Genomic DNA, 18049 nt, shown 5'->3' on the forward strand with positions numbered 1-18049 from the left:
TACGAAAAAAACTGCATAGCATAGATCTCAATATTTCACCCTTAACAAAAGAAAAAAAAAATGACAGCAGGATGACATGAATCATATGAAAGAAATATCAACTAAAGCATGCAGGCCCCAAATAAACAACTCAAAACATTACAACAAACAAGGTTACCTGAAAAAGAATACTCTCCTGCAATGCACAATTAAAATCTTGAACAAGTACCTATAGAGAACAGGTGAAATAAAAGGTTAAACATGTGCTCAAATGAGGAGAAAGGAAAAGGTTAAACATGTACTCAAATGAGGGAGGGAGGGTGAGATAGAGAGAGAAAGAGAGAGAGAGAGAGAGGGAAGGGGGGAAGGAGGGAAGGAGGAGATGCACTGACTCATTCTTTCATAATAGGCATACAGGAAAAATCAACAATCTAACAACAAGAAACAAATTAAAATTGATTAAGATATAAACTTTACTTTCTCAAGCTATGGCATCGATACAGAAGACTTTATTTCTTCAACCAAGAAGGGAGAAATAAAATATATCATGTTCTATGAAATATAGCCCAGAGCCATCATTTCATATCAAGCATGAGAAAGAACAGATTCACCAACCAAACAGGTTATTACTACCCTTATTTTAAATGCGGAAAATAGGAAAAATATAAAGAAGTACTAACTCTAGTCATTAACCATAAAAAGCCTAAAGTCACTCACTTCCTCAAGTGGAAGACGGAACAGCTGTCGATACTCTTCACTCTTCAATGCCGCTGGAGACTGTAATATAAAAAATACCAAAACAATTACATTGAAATGACAGCACAGAATATTTCCTCTTCCACAGCAGCTAATAAGAAAATTAAAAGATTTGAATACAAAATAATAATATTATTATTATAGGAATTAAAAAAATAGTAATAATAATAGAAACAGTAATTGTAATAGTCTAAGTATTAATGGAGAGATGGATATTTTGAATCTAATATCGATATGTTCCAAACTAGGAAAACAAATGGTGCCTTCCCAATAACTAAACAAGTGATGCAAGGAAGCCTAATTCTATAAAATGAAGAGGGTTCAAAATTGTGGTTTTGAATTTTTTATTTCTGTTCACACAAAAAATAAAATAAAATAAAAAATAAATACCACGTAAAACGCATGTTGAATAAGTTAACAATAAATCCCAAAAGTATTACCATAAAAAAATTTAGGACAAAAAATGCTAAAAACTAATTAGTAGCATCAAAGGGTACTAGAAATGCACCAAAGAGAATAAAAATAAATAAATAAATACAGAAAAAGAGACAAAAAAAAAAAAAAATACAAGACTGCAATTCTTATCCAAGGAGCTTTTGTTGAGGGGAGAAATTCTAGATGTTGTCCTAATAGCCAATGAAATGGTAGATGAGAAGAGACATACAGAAGAGAAAGGAGTAGTCTTAAAGATTGATTTTGAAAAGCCCTATGATCGTGTGGATTGGAGTTTTTTGCATCATGCACTAGAAATGAAGGGGTTTAGCTTTAGATGGAGGTCTTGGATGGAGGGTTGCTTATCTTCGACAAATTTTGCAATGTTAATGAATGGAAGTGCCAAAGAATGCTTTAAAGCAAGTAAAGGATTAAGACAGGGGAATCCTCTCTCCCCATTCCTTTTCACTATTGCAACTAACATTTTAAATAGGTTGTTATTGAGAGCAAAGGAGAGCAATGTATTGGAAGGTTTCTTAGTGGTTAGGATAGGTGTAGAGTATCTCATTTGCAATTTGTTGATGACACTATCTTTTTTTCTAGAGTCTATATAGAAAAATTTCAAAATCTCAAGTTAATCTTATTGGTTCTTTAGGAAAATTTCATGTCTTAAGATCAATTTAGACAAGAGCACTCTCTCCGATATCAACATGAATCAAGATCAAATCTCTAATCTGGCTTTGATGCTTGAATGCAAAGTCTCTAACTAATCTTTATCCTACCTAGGTCCTCCATTAAGGGGAATCCAAAGGAAAGCACTTTGTGGAATCCCGTGATTTGACAAAATTTCACGTAGATTGGATGGGTGGAAAAAAGCTTTGTTGTCGCTGAGAGGTAGAATTACTCTAATACAATTTTGTTTATCTCACATTCCTGGCTATTTCCTCTATCTTCTCAAGATCTCATCTTTAGTGGCTTAGCTTCTAAGATTAAGAAATTGCAAAGAGATTTTTTTTGGTCAAGGATGGGTGAGGTTAAGAGGAATCACCTCATTAGTTGGGACTAGTATGCAAGCCAAAGGTGGAAGGGGGTTTGGTGTTCGGGGCTTAGGGAGGATTTCTTTGAGGAATCAAGCCCTTTTAGGAAAGTGGTTGTGAAGGTATACTAAGGAAAAACTCTTTGGCATCAGGCTATTTTGAGCATCTACGAGACACAACCCAAAGGATGGGATGCCAACATTATAGTTAGGCAGTCACACTGTTCCCCCTTGAAGGTCATTGCACAAGTTCATCAAGATTTTTCCCAATCTACATGTTTTATGGTGGGTGATGGAGCAAGAATTCGTTTCTGTGAAAGGGGTAGTCAACCTTCGCATTCTCAATTTCCAAGCCTTTTCAAAGTTGTCCCAAATAAAAAATCTTACCATCTCAACTACCCTAAGCATTTCTTTCCCTTTTCTTATAACCTTAATTTTCATTATAGCCTTAATTATTTGAAGATAGAGGACCTCAAAAGACTCATGTTCTCTCTCACTCGGGTGCATTTGACTCCATCTATTCCAAATGCAATAGCTTGATCATTATTTTCCTCGGGCTTATTTTTGGTAAAGTCTTTATTCTTAGCATTGTCTAATTCTTCAAACACGATTCCTTTCATGGCAGCTAAATTTCTATGGAAATCTAAAGTCTCATCTAAATTCAAAGTCTTTACTTGGTGAGTGGCTCATAAGAGAGTAAAGACCAATGATATGCTACAATTGAGAAGAGCTAACAAAACCCTTAGCATTGATTGGTGCATTTTGTACATGAGGAGTGGAGAAACATCTTACCATCTTTTTTTGTTCACTACCCATTGACTTTGGGCCTTTAGCACAAGCCATTCAACTTAGTCAACTTGGATTGAGTTCCTCCTAGGAACATATGTGATATGATGTCCATCTCATATAGAACTTTAGGAAGCTCCATCAGAGGCAAAGTCCAATGACAAATTGCTTGTCTCACATTGATATGGATTGTGTGGAGGGAATAAATGCTAGGATTTTCGAGGACAAGTGGAGGACATTGGAGACACCAGGGGATCTAATTTATTCCTATCCATCCTTCTCAACCTCTTGTTCCAAGGCATTTAAGGACATTTCTCTCAATGTTGTTCAACTTGACTTTTATTCGACGTGTAAGTCATAGAGGTTAATTTAGTGAGAAGAGGAGATTTGTTTCAACTTCTATTCGAGGGAGTTGTGTTAATCCTGATGGAGGGATGAGAGGTCTTTATTGTATATAAGAGTGTAAGTTAAATCCTATAAATCGACCGAACCGATCCCAACTAACCCAAACCGGCCTAATTGGTTTGGTTTTCATTTTAAAAAATGTTTGGTTCGGTTTTAAAAGTAGAAAACCTAATAAAGTCAATTCGGAGTTCGGTTTAGGAAAAAAAAAATTGACTGAACCAAACCGAACCAACATATATGTTATTTTTATTGAAACGACGTCATTTAGCATTATATATATATGAAAAGGGAAAATTGGGAAAATCACGCAGTGAAGTCGAAGCCCTAGATTTCGCCCTTGTGCAGAGTCCTGTGTTCGGCAAAACATTTCTTCCACAATCATTTCTTTAGAACAAATCAATGGTGTTGTGTAAGTTTGAATCTAAATTTATTCACTTCAATTTTTATTTTTATTTTTTCTGTTAACATTCTGAAGGATCTAAACTGGTCTTCAACTCTTTATTCAGTTCCAGTTATGCTATTGTGACCGAAATTGGAAACTAAGGTTAAGAGCGAAATACTCCGGGATTCTACCAAAGTCATAGTCAAAAAATCAAGGGGTTTTTCTCTAGTAAAGAAGGTTTCATTAGTGGCTTAGCAAACTTGTTGAGTGCATTAGGATTGTAGTTGCTTCTACTTTCTTCCATAGGTTCATTCCCCACCACCAAGAACAAGACAAACAGGTCAATAACTCCTTCATGTCGTTTTATTTTTATTTAATTAGATAAATAATAAGGCCATTAAGGCATTGATTGTGGGATCCCATGGAATGATGGAGTCTATATACACCAATTAATTGATTTGTTCAAGTCAATAACTCCATGTCGTTTTATTTTTATTTAATTAAATAAATAATAAGGGCATTAAGGCACTGATTGTGGGATTCCATGGAATGATGGAGTCTATATATACCAATTAATTGATTTGTTCAATGATTTTTGGGACAGTATGTAGCCTATAGTTTTTTCATTTTGGTAAAAATTTAAATTTACATGGTAGGTTTTGAATAAATCCTAAAATATTCATCAAATATTACAAATGAATTCATGAATTCCAAATTATTCCTACATCTTTCAAATTTGTTTATGGTAATTTGGAGTTACATACATTACATCAATTAACAAAAAATAGTAAAGAAGAGTAAAATAAATATTCTCTTTTATTTATATATTTTTTTAAAACTATATTTTTAGTTTTGTCTATTTGTGACACATTAATTAATTTAATTATTATTTTTTTGATTTTTTTTTTTCAATAGATGTCTACAACAAAAGAAAACTCGTCTAGTAGCATGCCTACTCCTACAAGTAGCACACCAACAGCAACACCAACAGACACTCCTGACTCCTCATTACCACCACAGGGTACAAGTAAGAGAAAACCTACAAAGCCACCTTCGGAGGTTTGGGATCACTTCACTAAAGTAAAAGAATGTGATCCCAATTATCCAAGGGCTACATGTAATTATTGTGGTATTGATTATGCATGTCATGATAAAAGAAATGAAACTAGCAACATGAAAGCTCATTTAGCTAGTGGATGTCAGAAACATCCATTTAGGTGTAAAGATCCAAAACAGAAGACATTATCATTCCAAAGCAAGAACAAGGAAGGAGAGGGAGAGGGGGATAGTGGTTACACATTGCTTGCCACTAGTTTTAATGTAGAGCATTGTAGAAAAATGCTTGCTAGGATGATAATTGTGGATGAGTTGGCTTTTAGGTTTGTTCAAGGAGAAGGGTTTCGTGCATTTTGTAGTCCACTTCAACCTAAATTTTTTATCCCATCTCGTGCTACAGTGGCTAAAGATTGCTCTCAATTGTATTCAAGTGAGAAGAAAAAATTGAAAAGTGTTTTGACAAGGCTGTCTCAAAAGGTTTGCTTAACTACTGATACATGGACATCATTGCAAAACCTTAATTACATGGTTCTCACTGCACATTTTCTTGATGATGAATGGAAGTTGCACAAAAGGATTTTGAATTTTTGTCAAATTCCTAATCATAAAGGAGACACAATAGGAAAAACAATTGAGAAATGTTTGCTGAAAAGGTGTTTACTGTAATAGTTGATAATGCAAGCTCTAATAATGTTGCTATTTCCTATTTAGTGAAGAAGATTAGTAATTGGAATGGGTTGGTTTTGAATGGTGAATTCATGCATGTTCGATGTTGTGCACACATACTTAACCTTATTGTAACCGATGCTTTGAAAGATCTTCATGATTCTATTATTAAGAATTGTAATGCGGTGAGGTATGTGAAGTCTTCTCCTACACGATTGTTGAGGTTTAAAACTTGAGTGGAAGAAGAAAAAATTTAAAGCAAAAATCTTGTATATTTAGATGTCTCTACTAGATGGACTTCAACTTATTTAATGTTGGAAACAGCTGAAAATTTTCAAAAGGCATTTGAACGATTAGAAGAACAAAATACACAATATGTTTTAGAGTTTGTTGGTGATGATAGGAAAAAAGGCCCCCCTTTGGTTGAAGATTGGGATAATGCTCGTGTGTTTGTGAAATTCTTGAAAATATTCTTTGATGTTACATTAAGAATTTCAGGATCTTTATTTACTACATCAAATGCATATTTTCATGAGTTATGCTTAATTCGAAACTTGATTCGAAAATACTTGAAAAGCAATGATCTGCTTTTGAGTGACATGGCACAAAATATGAAGGCTAAGTATGATAAATATTGGGGAAACCTTAAAAGAAGTAATTTGTTGTTGTATGTTGTAGTTGTTCTTGACCCAAGATACAAGTTGAAGTTTGTGCAATTTTGTTTTGATCAATTATATGATAAAGAGGTTGCCAAAGATATGTCAACTAGGGTGGTTGATGTTTTGAGGAAATTGTATGATGAGTATAGGCTCCTTTACTTTCATAATGAAGTCTGTGACTTGGAAGAATTCTCACAACCTAAGGAAAGTGAGTTAGGGGAGCAAGATGATCTTAACTTTGTCTACACTTTTACACGACACTTATATGAGGAACACAATGTAGAAAGTAAGTCAGAGTTGGATTGGTACTTGTCAGAAAGTAATGAGAGAGTTGATGATGGTTTTGATATTTTGCATTGGTGGAAGGTCAATTGTTCTAAATTTAAGGTCCTTGCCCAAATTGCTAAGGATGTTTTGGCAATTCCCATCTCCACTGTTGCTTTTGAGTCCAAATTTAGTACTGGTGGTCGAATACTTGATCCATTTCGTAGTTCATTGTCTCCAAAAACAGTTGAGATGCTTATTTGTGGACAAAATAGGCTTCGATCTTCACCAATACCGATTAACCTTCGTGAAACAATGGAAGAAATTGAAAATCTTGAGCAAGGTATTCTAAATTTAAGATCTATATCATTTTTTGTGGAATTTTTTTAGTTCTTATATAGTTTATGTGCTTTTATTTTATTTTTTTATTTTTTTTTATAGGAAACGACAAAATGATATATTGATAGAAAAAAAGAGTACAAGAGAAGGATGAAGAATCCTCCCACCAAAGAAAACTAAACTACAAGAATACAAAAACAAAAAAATACACAGTAAAAACAAACAAACTCTCTAAATTAGACCAACCCTTTGGAATTGCACACCACTAACCAGTCAAGTTGTAACACATTAAGGGGAGTCCCTTAAAAACCTTGAAACAGAAAGTCCAAAGAGAAGCAAGGAAATGAATAGAATCCCAAAGATACTCTGAATTCTTTGCTTTATCCTCAAAAATCCTCGCATTTCTTTCTCACCACACAACCCAAATTAAAGCGATGCTCGCAGCTTGCCACAAAATTATCCCTCTCTTAGATGAACCAAAACCATTATAATTGATGGATAACATGTCAAAGATGCTCCTCGGGGGACCCAATCCATCTTGGCTAACTGAAATAATCTATGTCACAACCCCATCGTCAAATAGCAATGTAGGAAAAGATGATCTGTTGATTCTCCTTGCTTCATGCACATATTACAGATATCAGGACTAAGAGATTTGTAGGGTCTTCTCGATTGTAGCAAGTCATTAGTATTTACCTTCTTGTGTGCCACTAACCAGACAAAGGACTTGACTTTGAAAAGGACTTGAGAATTCCAAACGAACTTAGTAGGAAAAGTTAGAGGAGAACTAGAAAATTGGGATAAGGCTAGAAATAAAGATTTAACTGAAAAAAGCCCTGAAGAAGATAAAGGTCAGGATCTCGCATTTGAAACTGAAGGTGGTAGATGCAAACCCTCAAGTGACCACATGAGGCCTTCTAAATCTTCTATCTCAAAATCGAAAAGGTTATGGCGGAAATTAAAGTTCCAAGAAAAAGGATGAGTACAACCGAGAATTGAAGAAATAGGAATATTTTTATCCGAAACTACTCTAAATAATCTTGGATATTGGGATCCCAAAGGTTGGTCCTCCCACCACAAATCTTCCCAGAACCAAACTCTTTCCCCATCCCCTACCACAAACCGAGTAAACTTGGAAAACTCCTGAAAGACTTGTGCAATAACCTTCCAAGGACAACGATGTGACCATCTGACTATAGTGTTAGCATCCCAACCATTAGAGTGTGATCCATAAATGCTTAAAATGACTTGATGCCATAAAGTTGAACCCTCTCTAGGGTACCTCCACAACCATTTCCCTAAAAGAGCGAGATTCCTTAGAGAAATCTTCCCAAATCCCAAATCCCTTTGTGTCTTTGGATTACACACTACATCTCAACTAACTAGATGATCTCTTTTACCTTCCCCAATCCCTAACCATAAAAAATCCCTTTGCAATCTCTCAATTTTTGCAGCCACTGAAGCAAGTACCTTAAACAAGGAAAAAAAGTAACAGGGCATGTGGGTGAGGCAAAATTGGATAAGAGTTATCATTCCTCCAAAAGATGAATAAGTCTTTTGCCACCCATCTAATGTTCTTAAGATCCTCTCAATCACTGGATCCCAAAAGCCACAAGCCTTGGGATTCCCTCCCAAAGGAAGACCCAGATAGAGTATAGGCTAACCAGAAGCCTTGCAATCAAGCAACTCAGCCAACCTAGAAAGATGATTCTGATCAAGATTGATGCCTTAAATATTACTCTTGTCAAAGTTAACCTAGAAATATGACCAAACACTAGCAATAGACTCTTGAGAGTTTGCAATTCTTCCTCCCTAGTGTTAGAAAAGAAAATGGTATCATCTGCAAATTGCAAATGGGACACCCTAGTTCTGTTCCTACCCACCCTGAAACCTTCCAACAAACTTCTTTCCTCTGCTCTCAATAACATCCTGCTCAGTACATCTGCGACTAAATTAAACAAAAAAATGGATAAAGGGTCGCCTTGTCTTAAGCCTCTAGATGCCTTGACCCACCCTTTAGCGTTTCCATTCACTAAGACTGCATAAGATATCGTGGACAAACAACCACTCATCCATTTCCTCCATCTAGGACTAAACCCCTTCTTCTCCAACACATGATCCAAAATATCCCAACTCACATGGTCGTAAAAAGTCAATTTTGAAGACGACTCCTTCCTCCCCTGATCGTCTTTTCTCATCCACTATCTCATTGGCTATGAGAATTGCATCCAATATTTGTCTCCCTTGAACAAAAGCGCCTTGAGTAGAATGGATGGTTTCATGTAGTACCCCTCTTAGACGCCCTGATAACACTTTGGCTATTATCTTGTAGAGACTAGTGATCAAGCTAATAGGTCTAAAGCCTGAGATTTTCTTTGTCAAGCCTTTTTTTGGGTAACAAAACTATGAAGGAGGCATTAGTGCTTTGATTGATAATCCCGCTTCTGTGAAACTCTGCAAACACTCTCACTAAATCCTCCTTGATCACATCCCAACAATCTTGAAATACTACAATGGTAAAGCCATCAGGCCCCGGCGCCTTATCTCTATCCAACTGAAAAAATGGCCTTAGAAATCTCTTCTTCAATGAAAGGGGAGTCCAACCTAGACACACTCTCTTCTAATATAAGGGACCAATCTAAACCTTCAACACTCCAAGACTCTCCAATAGGACTCGCGTAAAGCTTTTCAAAGTAAAGTAAAATCTCCTCTGTGATGCTCTCGGAATTATTCAACACTAAGCCACTTTCATTCTCCAACACCTTGATAAATTTCCTATTTCGCCTGCCATTAGCCACTTTATGAAAAAACTTAACAATCCCCTTCCTTAACCCATTTCACCCTAACTTTTTGTCTCCAATGAATTTCTTCCCTCAAAATTAATTCCTCTAGCTCCCTTTTTCTTAAGGCTCTTTGAACTAAAAGTTCAAAAGTGAGACCCCCTACTTGTTCAATGGCATCAAAGTTAGCTATATCATTAAGGATGCTTTTTTTTCCTTACATTTAGCTCTCCAAAAGAAACCTTATTCCACTCGTTCAATTTGGCTTTAACAAATTGTAATCTCCTCATGAACTTGTGACCTTCCCACCCATTTCCTTGAAAACCTCTCCACCAACTTTTAAAGCTCTCCTTGAAACTAGGATGTTGCAACCACATATTCTCAAACCTAAAAGGTGTTGGGCCCCACTTGAACAGGTTGGTATCCAAAACTATCGGCCAATGATCCGATGTCCTTCTAGGAAGAGCTTCTTGAAGGCTTTGAGAAAAGAAATGCCCTCACTCATTTGAGTAAAGAAAACGATCCAATCTCTTACACACGGGAGACTCTTGCATGTTTGACCAAGTAAATGATGCGTTCCATAAAAGTGGATCAAACAATTCACATTCTCTTATAAAACCATCAAAGTCCTTCATGCTTGAAGTTAAACTAGAACCACCCAATTTTTATGAACTTCTCCTTATGACATTAAAATCACCGCCCACACACCATAACGGAAAAGATAGGCCAAAAATGTCTAAAAGCTCCAACCAAAAATCCTTCCTAAGTGAGGGGTTGTTTGGGCCATAAACTGCGGATAGCCAAAGAGGTCCGCACCCATCCAAAGCAAACTTGACTTAGACCGAGAAGGATCCCATTACCACCTCCTCATTGCGCAGTTTTTTAGAGTCCCAAATAATCAAAATTCCACCTGAAGCCCCGCACACCGGAAGAGCAGCCCATTCCTTATTTCTAACCGTCCAAACACTACCCACAAACCTTCTGTCACACTCCACCTTTTTTGTTTCCTGAATCATCACAACATCCGGATTCTCTGACCTAAGAAAATCTTTGACCACCCTTCGCTTTTTCCTTGATCCCAAACCCCTGGTATTCCAACTGATTATTTTCATGGAGAAACCTCACAGACCTTAAACCACCAAACCAGTTCCAACAAGTCTCACATACCTGTGGAGCATCTGTTCTTCCTCCTGGAATAAACCTTAATATCCAGAGAACTTAAAACCTCACGCACTTTAGCCATTTTCCTGGGGAACAAGCCTTCTATTTGGAACTCGCCCGATGGGGAGACCACGGTATCATCTTGGTTAACTGTAACCACATTGGAAACCTCCTTAGGCAAATTGGGTTTAGACTTAACAGGGTTAAAACTCTCGGACATCTGGTTTGAATAAGCAAACTGGGCCTCCACCACATCACGGATAGGATTGCCAACAGATTTTTGATAAAAAGTGCCAACAACGTCTTTTTTAGAAAAAATTTCAGAAATCACTCAATTTTCCATAGGAGACTGAGAATGAAAGACTGAACTAAGAAGATCTGGACCAGAGGGACTCGGCAAAGGAAGAGCCAAACCACAAGAAGGGTGAAAAGCATACTCAAGTGACTGAGAAGGTGAAGACTGGCATACCTCCATGTTTTCCACTACCAACATTCCACAATTCCCCTTAAAGCTGAGCCCTTTACCTCTGATTTCTGGATTAGAAGGCAAATCCGTGACTGATGAACCACGAAGATCGGACCCCACTCGACCCAAAAATCCTTCTTTGTCTTCTTCAAAATAGGGTTTGTGCAAAGACGCTTCGCCTCTTGACGACGAAGTCCCTTCCCCCGAACACCGCTTTCGATTCCTTGACAATTGACAATGAAAGAGAGGACTCGCTCTGAATCCTCATTCCACCAGAGATCCCGCCCCAAAATCCTATTCCTTTGGACACTCTTCGCTATCTGACAATGACTTCCCGAGCAAAGGAGGCTCGCTGCGACTTCGAAGTCCTTGTCGGCGATCAAAACTTGGAGGAAAAAGGGTATTCCACAGCTTCTTTGAACCAAACTTCTCTTCCTTCTTCGTAGAGCCTCTCATCTGAACCTCATAAGCTTTCCCCTTTCTCACTGCAACATCTTCTTCCCTTCGTAACAAACCCGTCTTAACAGAGGGCTTCATTCCTCCTATTCTTTGGCCCAACCACGACGGGCCTTTTAAGTTACAGCCCACTATTGCGGCAGATAGTGGACTAGGGTTGGGAAGAGACTGGGCCTTTCTCTCAAAGGCCCGACCATCCTCATCTGAGAAAGCCTCGTCCCCGTTGGCCTTAGCTTTGACTGGACCTTGAGAGCATACAAACAATGGGACCTCCTTTGCAGAAGATTCTGCGCACTAGAGCGCTGAGGACAACAGCGCTACAGTCTCGTGGGCTTGAATAAAAATTGGACTAGCAGGGGGCCCAAGACTTTTCACCCCAATCTGGGCCCTAACAAATCGGGCTTTAAACAAGGCCTTAGGCTTAGTGGGCCCATTATTGTTTCCCTCCGCTGGGCCCAGGAGACTCCCTCCCCAGCCATTCTCCCTTTTGGAAGCCAAATTTGAACTTGAATAACGATAACGTGATTGAGAAAGAGGCCTCCTTCTATAGCACTCATTATCCCTAGTGCTACCACATAGCCCCTCCGCATTCTTTGGCCTCTAAGAGACGCAACCTCCCATTGGCATCAACTCGTCCCTGCTACAAGTTGACTCAGACCTAAAAAGGTCGTCTTCTTCATCTTCTCCGATGACTGGAACTGTGACTGTGAATGACCAAGCCCCATCTTCCACCTCTAGCATTGCAGGTAGCACGACATTTGGAAGCATCTCCACCCACAACTTCACCTTCGACAAGTCTACAAGCTTCAAAGAGTCTCGTGCCACCTCATTACCCTCCCCCACTTCTTCAGAATGTATTTCAACTGATCTTCGTCCCACAAATGAAAAGGAAGACCTTTTAGTTCTAACCAACCCCTTCTGAATTTTCCAAATACAACTGTATTTTCTCTTGGCGACCATCTCCTCAGAAAAATAAACTTTCCTCTCACTGATAAACTTCCCTATCTTGGAACCATTGAGCTCTCCTTGTAGAATCCACAAAGAAACACCCCTTGTAAGCGGAAATAGGGGTTACAGACACCATTCCTTTCATACCCATCATCCTCGCAATAGCTTTTCCTACATGAAACCAATCTTGAACTTTTTCTTTGTTTTCACAAATTATAGCTTTGGTCCATTTTCCAATTGGCAACAGAGCTCTGTTCCTAGGTCCTTCCTCTGCAACCACATTTGCATAGGACCGACATCCTCTGTAAATGCCCTTACTCGCCTGAAAATCTTCAATCATCTCCTTCGAAACTCTTCCAGCTTGATCAGAAAAATCTTACACTGAAGAAATCGCCTTTCTTAGGGCTTCCCACCCATTGCCTTTAACACCCTCAGGAACAACAAGGATTAATGGTTTCCTTTTTGCAACAATTTTTGTAATTTTCATGAATCACCCTTTACTATTGAAACAAATCTCCATCAAGTGAGTCATAGTCTTGCCCCTAATCTTTCGAATAAAACCCCTGGAAGCCTCCAACTCCATAGCTTTCTTCAAATGCTCCTACAACCATTCCAATTCCTCCTTTCCAAATCCTACTGAGACAACAAACCCTTGACTCCTCTCTGTTATTGAGATCCAAGTTCCCCCATTGGAACCTTCAAACTTTACCTAGAAAGCCTTTTTCTCTACTTCAAAAAACTTCGCCATTAACACAACCAAGAATGCTTTTATTTATATGTATACTTTTTTCTTGCTTAGATTTGTCATGTGCATTGGAGGAGCCTATGGTTATTGATGATTAAGTGTGATGTAAGTTATTTTTATACACTTATTCATGGTTATTAACTTTAATTTATTGTTATATTAAATTTAATTCATTGTTATTATTTTTATTACATTTGTTCCTGGTTTTTAATTTTACTTTAATTGATTATTAATCTAAATTTAATCCATTATTATTTGATCTACTTTATAGTGATGAAGTATGGACATTTTGGACCTTGCTCCTTGGAGTACTTGCTATGGGATGATATTGGACAAGATCTTATTATGAAGTTTGTAGTTTGTACATCGTTTGTTGTTATGAGAGGAAGATTGGAATTTGTGTTTTTTTTTTTTTTTTTCTACAATTATGTATGCTAAATGGATCATGGACTATGTTGCTTATTGTATTTTGGCTGCAAACTTTCAAGGAACTTGCATGTATTTTGTATGTGGTTCAGGATCAAAAGTTCTCTATACTGCAAACTAGTAATTTCACCATTTAATTCAAGAGGTAGACTCCATTAAACTTAGTGTGACAGAACCCATGTGGATACTGCATTGTATGCATTAATTCAATGTCCATTGTTTATATCAATTTATTCTTTCTTGTATTTGCACAGTGAGATTTTTTTTTTGAGAGGTATATTTGTACAATGAGATGAACCATCTGCATGTGGATGTTGCATAATGTGCATTAATTCATTGTTTATTGTTTCTGGTTATCAACTTTCAATGAAATAGAATTTGTTTGTGTTATAATGCTGCATATTTTTTCTTATTAACCACGTGAATTTGCAGGATGGATATGAGTGCAACCACCTAATATAAAATTAATATCCTAGTGGCATTCCAACAATAGGAGGAGTTGGAAAACAATTTGATGGGGGATGGTTTTATGTTTTCAACTTGAGAGTTAATGGAGCTTAAGACATGGAAGAAAATAGAGGTGTTATTAATTTTTGTTTTAAGTTTGAGAAAATGGAAGATAAAATGAAAATATTATTGTTGGAGATTTTTAAAATTTAGTGTTTCTATTTCTATAATTATGTATATTGAAATTTGAATGGATCATGAAATTTGGTCTCAAAATGAAATAAAATTTACTTTAAAACTCAATTGGGACTAAGGCCCAAATGGAATTCGTTGTTAGGCCAAAACCGATTAAGAAAAACCAAACCAAACCGAACTTAAATGGTTTGGTTTGGTTTGGTTTTTCAATGAAATTATGGTTGGTTCGGTTTTTAACTCCATGTAAACTGATTATGTCGGTTGATTTTTTGTTTAAAAACCAACTGAAGCAACCTTATTTACACCCCTAGTTGTATATTCTCATATGGTTCTATATGGATGTATGTGTCTTTTTAGTGTTTTTGGAGAATGTTTAATCTTCTATTTCTTTGATCAGTTTTTGTAAATCTAGAGAGGATTCTTCATCCTTTTCATGTGTTTTACTCAATTCTAATACATTTTGTTTCTTAACAAAAAAAAAAAAAAAGGGGGGAAAAAGAAGACTTCCAATCCAAAGTGAATATCCAAAACTACAAACAAAATCCACAAGGGACCCTCTGCAGCAGACTAAGCCAACCTGAACCTAAGATTGCAGCAAGGGCAATAAGACTTCTTTGAATTGGGGAATACCAGACTCAATCCCCTCAAAGGTTCACTTATTCCTCTCTTTCTAGACCCACCAGGCTATATAATGACGAACAGTCCTCCAAACCTTTCTCCCATTTTCCATGTTAGGACAACCATGCCCATACAGAAGAAGCACCCAAGAAACTTGAAATAGATAGAACATCAAAAACCACAACTCCCAACTCCCAGATAACTAAACATTGGATTTGCAAATAATCAGCAGATTCCTCAGCCCTCTTGCACAAGTGACACCAACTAATCATGCTCCATCCTCTTACCCTTTTTTTAAAGAGTAATTTTTTTTCTTGTTTTGCTTTTACATGAAGCCTCAAGAGCATACCGATAATCCAATGACAAATTTCTCATCAAAACACAATTTACACAAGGGAAGTCACCTCAAGCAATGCAACAAACATCCATAACCTTTTAGATGAGGAAATGACCCTCTACTAAGGCATTAATACGTGGTATTAAAACTTCACCAAGAAAAATCCTATGACAAAAGCCTTCCATCTCAAAATATTCTTCCTTCCTGATTGGAATACAAATGCTAATAGCTTCCAAAATTCCCTTACCACAAGTCACAAATGTCAGGTTCCAAAGGGCTCTTCAACCCAAGAAAAACCCAAATACCTAGCAATGGAAGCCATTTTGTCCCTTGAAATGAAAAAAGGCATTGGAAATCTTAAGTGTTGTGCCGACTCTACATAGCACAAATCAAACCAAGACCTTACTCGCCCACCCATCATTCAAAGAAAAAGAAAGAAACATCAAACTCATCCCAGCCCTCTCTTAACCACCTCTTCCAACCTATATGCCTTAAGACAACCTCCTACATAACTTGTTCTTTTTAGGAACTCCAGACTATTTACCCAAAGAAGCTTTATTTAACATGCGCACCTTTTTAAACCCCATTCCCTCCTTGGGAGGGAAACCACTTCAATCAACCAAACAAAGCTCTATTTCCCCTTAATACCACCTCAAAGGAAGTCTTGCTGAAGCTTTTCAGAGAGTAGCCAACCAAAGCTGGCATAATGAATGCAAACATAAAATATACTGATAGAACCAACAACATGCTTTGTTAATCAAGTAATTCCACCTCCTTCGAGAAGATACCGATGCTTCAAGAGACTACTCTTTTCATTCAAATCTATCCGCAACACAATTCCAATCCAAGTTAGTCATAAAAGAAACTCCCAATGGGCCTCTAGTTCCAACACGATGGAACTGTTAATAAAGATAAGAAATGATCTCTACAATCCATCGAATAAATTAAGTCTTCTCCAAATTAACCTTCAAACCATATGCAGTCTCAAAACAAAATGTAACATAGATGAGAAATCTAAGTTGTCCCCATTCTGTGTCATAGAACAGAAGAGAATCATTGGAAAAGGAGATATGAGAAATGTTACACTCCTCCCACCCCTTAATCCCACCAAAAAAAAAACCTTTGGATCAAGCCACCTTCCAAAACCTTCTCAACCAATCTACTAAAAGCTTCCATCACAACTTCTGTTGTGAGATCTCCAAAGTGGTTGTATCTCCCTCAACAAAAATACAATTCCTTCTTGAAGCAAAACCAATTAATTTTCTCATGGAACAATGTCTATAGCTCACAGAGACAGAAGGCTATCGATTGGATAACCCTTAGGGTTATCATCTTCTTGTTGCTCGATTTATTATCTTACCATCACTAGTTAACTACAAATGTTTGCAATATATGAACAGGAGTCCACAACAGCCCATGGTATTTTATTGTGATAACTAAAAAGCTGTACACCAAGCTGAAAATCTAATTGTTCAAGGACAAAGCACAGAGAACTTGATTGTAATTTTGAGCGTATATATCTTCAAAGTTCACTTTTTCCACCTACCAACACTTCCTCTCACAACCAATTGGAGGATACCTTCACCAACCCACTTGCTAAAGATGATTTTCAACGCATTATTAGCAAGTTGGGCATACTTCAACAAGAGAGGACTATTGGAAATAAATTCTTCCTAGTTAGCAATAAAAGAGCAAGTGATAACTGAAATGGTATAATTGTTTTAAGAGTTGGATTTAGATTTCTTTGGTCTATCCTCCAATCAAAGGATTAATTGGGAATACCTTTCATCATCAGTCTACAGTCAAGTCACTATTAATTCAAAAGAACGCAATCTGACAGCAAGTTGATTTTATTTAAACATTACAATTCATCAGGATCAAAGAGTAGTAGCATTTCTGAGCAAACTGAAGCGAGCTAATACTTTTTCTTTTAACACAACAACCAAAATGTACTTTAACCTTCAGTTTCCTACATTTTTCTCAACAATCAAGCATAATTCAAAGAGAATCGAACCACAACAAAACAGCAATTGAGTTCCAACGGCAATCAACCACAAAACCCAAACTGAAACGTAAAAATTCACAGGACATAAGAAGAGTAGCTGTTCCGAATCACACCTGAAGAAAATCAACATCCTTGAGTGGATTAGGAGAAGCGTTGGATGGATCGGTGCGATCCGGCTGATCGGAGGCTTCGGAGGCGGAGTCCAAGGATGACTTAGAGGGAGAATGTTCCATGGATCGAGAGGACTCAACCTTCTCCACCGTTTCAGATGCCACCTCCATAACTAAGAAAGATCTAGGGTTTCTGAGTCCAAAATTGGTGGACTGTTAGAGAGAAAACGGTGGACTCGTATAGAGAGAGTAGTTGGGGGGTTCTACGAGGCTAATAACAGACAAGAAGCGCGCTGCGTGTCGACCTGTAGCGATTGGAATGTTGGATTCTGAATTCAGTTGCACTGGATTATACTTCTGGTAGTTTCCTGTTGACGTGGCAGAATCATGAAGCGTAAGGAGAATAATAAGCTGCGTGTAAGTGCAGCATAAGATAAGTTGAGATGTCAATTTCACCTTTTATTTATAAAGGTACAAAAGGACAATTTTACATGTTTTTAATTAAATTAAAATAAGTGATAAGAATGCAAGATAATAAAAAACTTACAACATAAAGAAAGAAAAAGAAAATTGTAAAATCTATTTTATAACATAT

The 18049-nt window shown here is 37.2% G+C and overlaps 1 protein-coding gene across 2 annotated transcripts in view; it reads right to left on the reverse strand.

The window, feature by feature from the left end:
* The window catches only part of LOC100254750 (protein VASCULAR ASSOCIATED DEATH 1, chloroplastic), a 39514-nt gene extending 21744 nt beyond the window's left edge, over positions 1-17770 (reverse strand). For both annotated transcript variants that reach the window (XM_002271066.4, XM_010663100.3), the window contains exons 1-3: positions 17458-17770; positions 697-756; positions 158-208 (exon numbers count right to left, since the gene is read on the reverse strand). In XM_002271066.4, coding sequence (XP_002271102.1) covers positions 158-208; positions 697-756; positions 17458-17625 — 279 coding nt within the window. In that variant the 5' untranslated portion in view covers positions 17626-17770. The remainder of the gene's footprint in view (positions 1-157; positions 209-696; positions 757-17457) is intronic.
* Positions 17771-18049: the final 279 nt, after the last annotated feature.

This window comes from Vitis vinifera, chromosome 15, assembly GCF_030704535.1.
Source record: "Vitis vinifera cultivar Pinot Noir 40024 chromosome 15, ASM3070453v1".
Lineage (NCBI taxonomy): Eukaryota > Viridiplantae > Streptophyta > Magnoliopsida > Vitales > Vitaceae > Vitis > Vitis vinifera.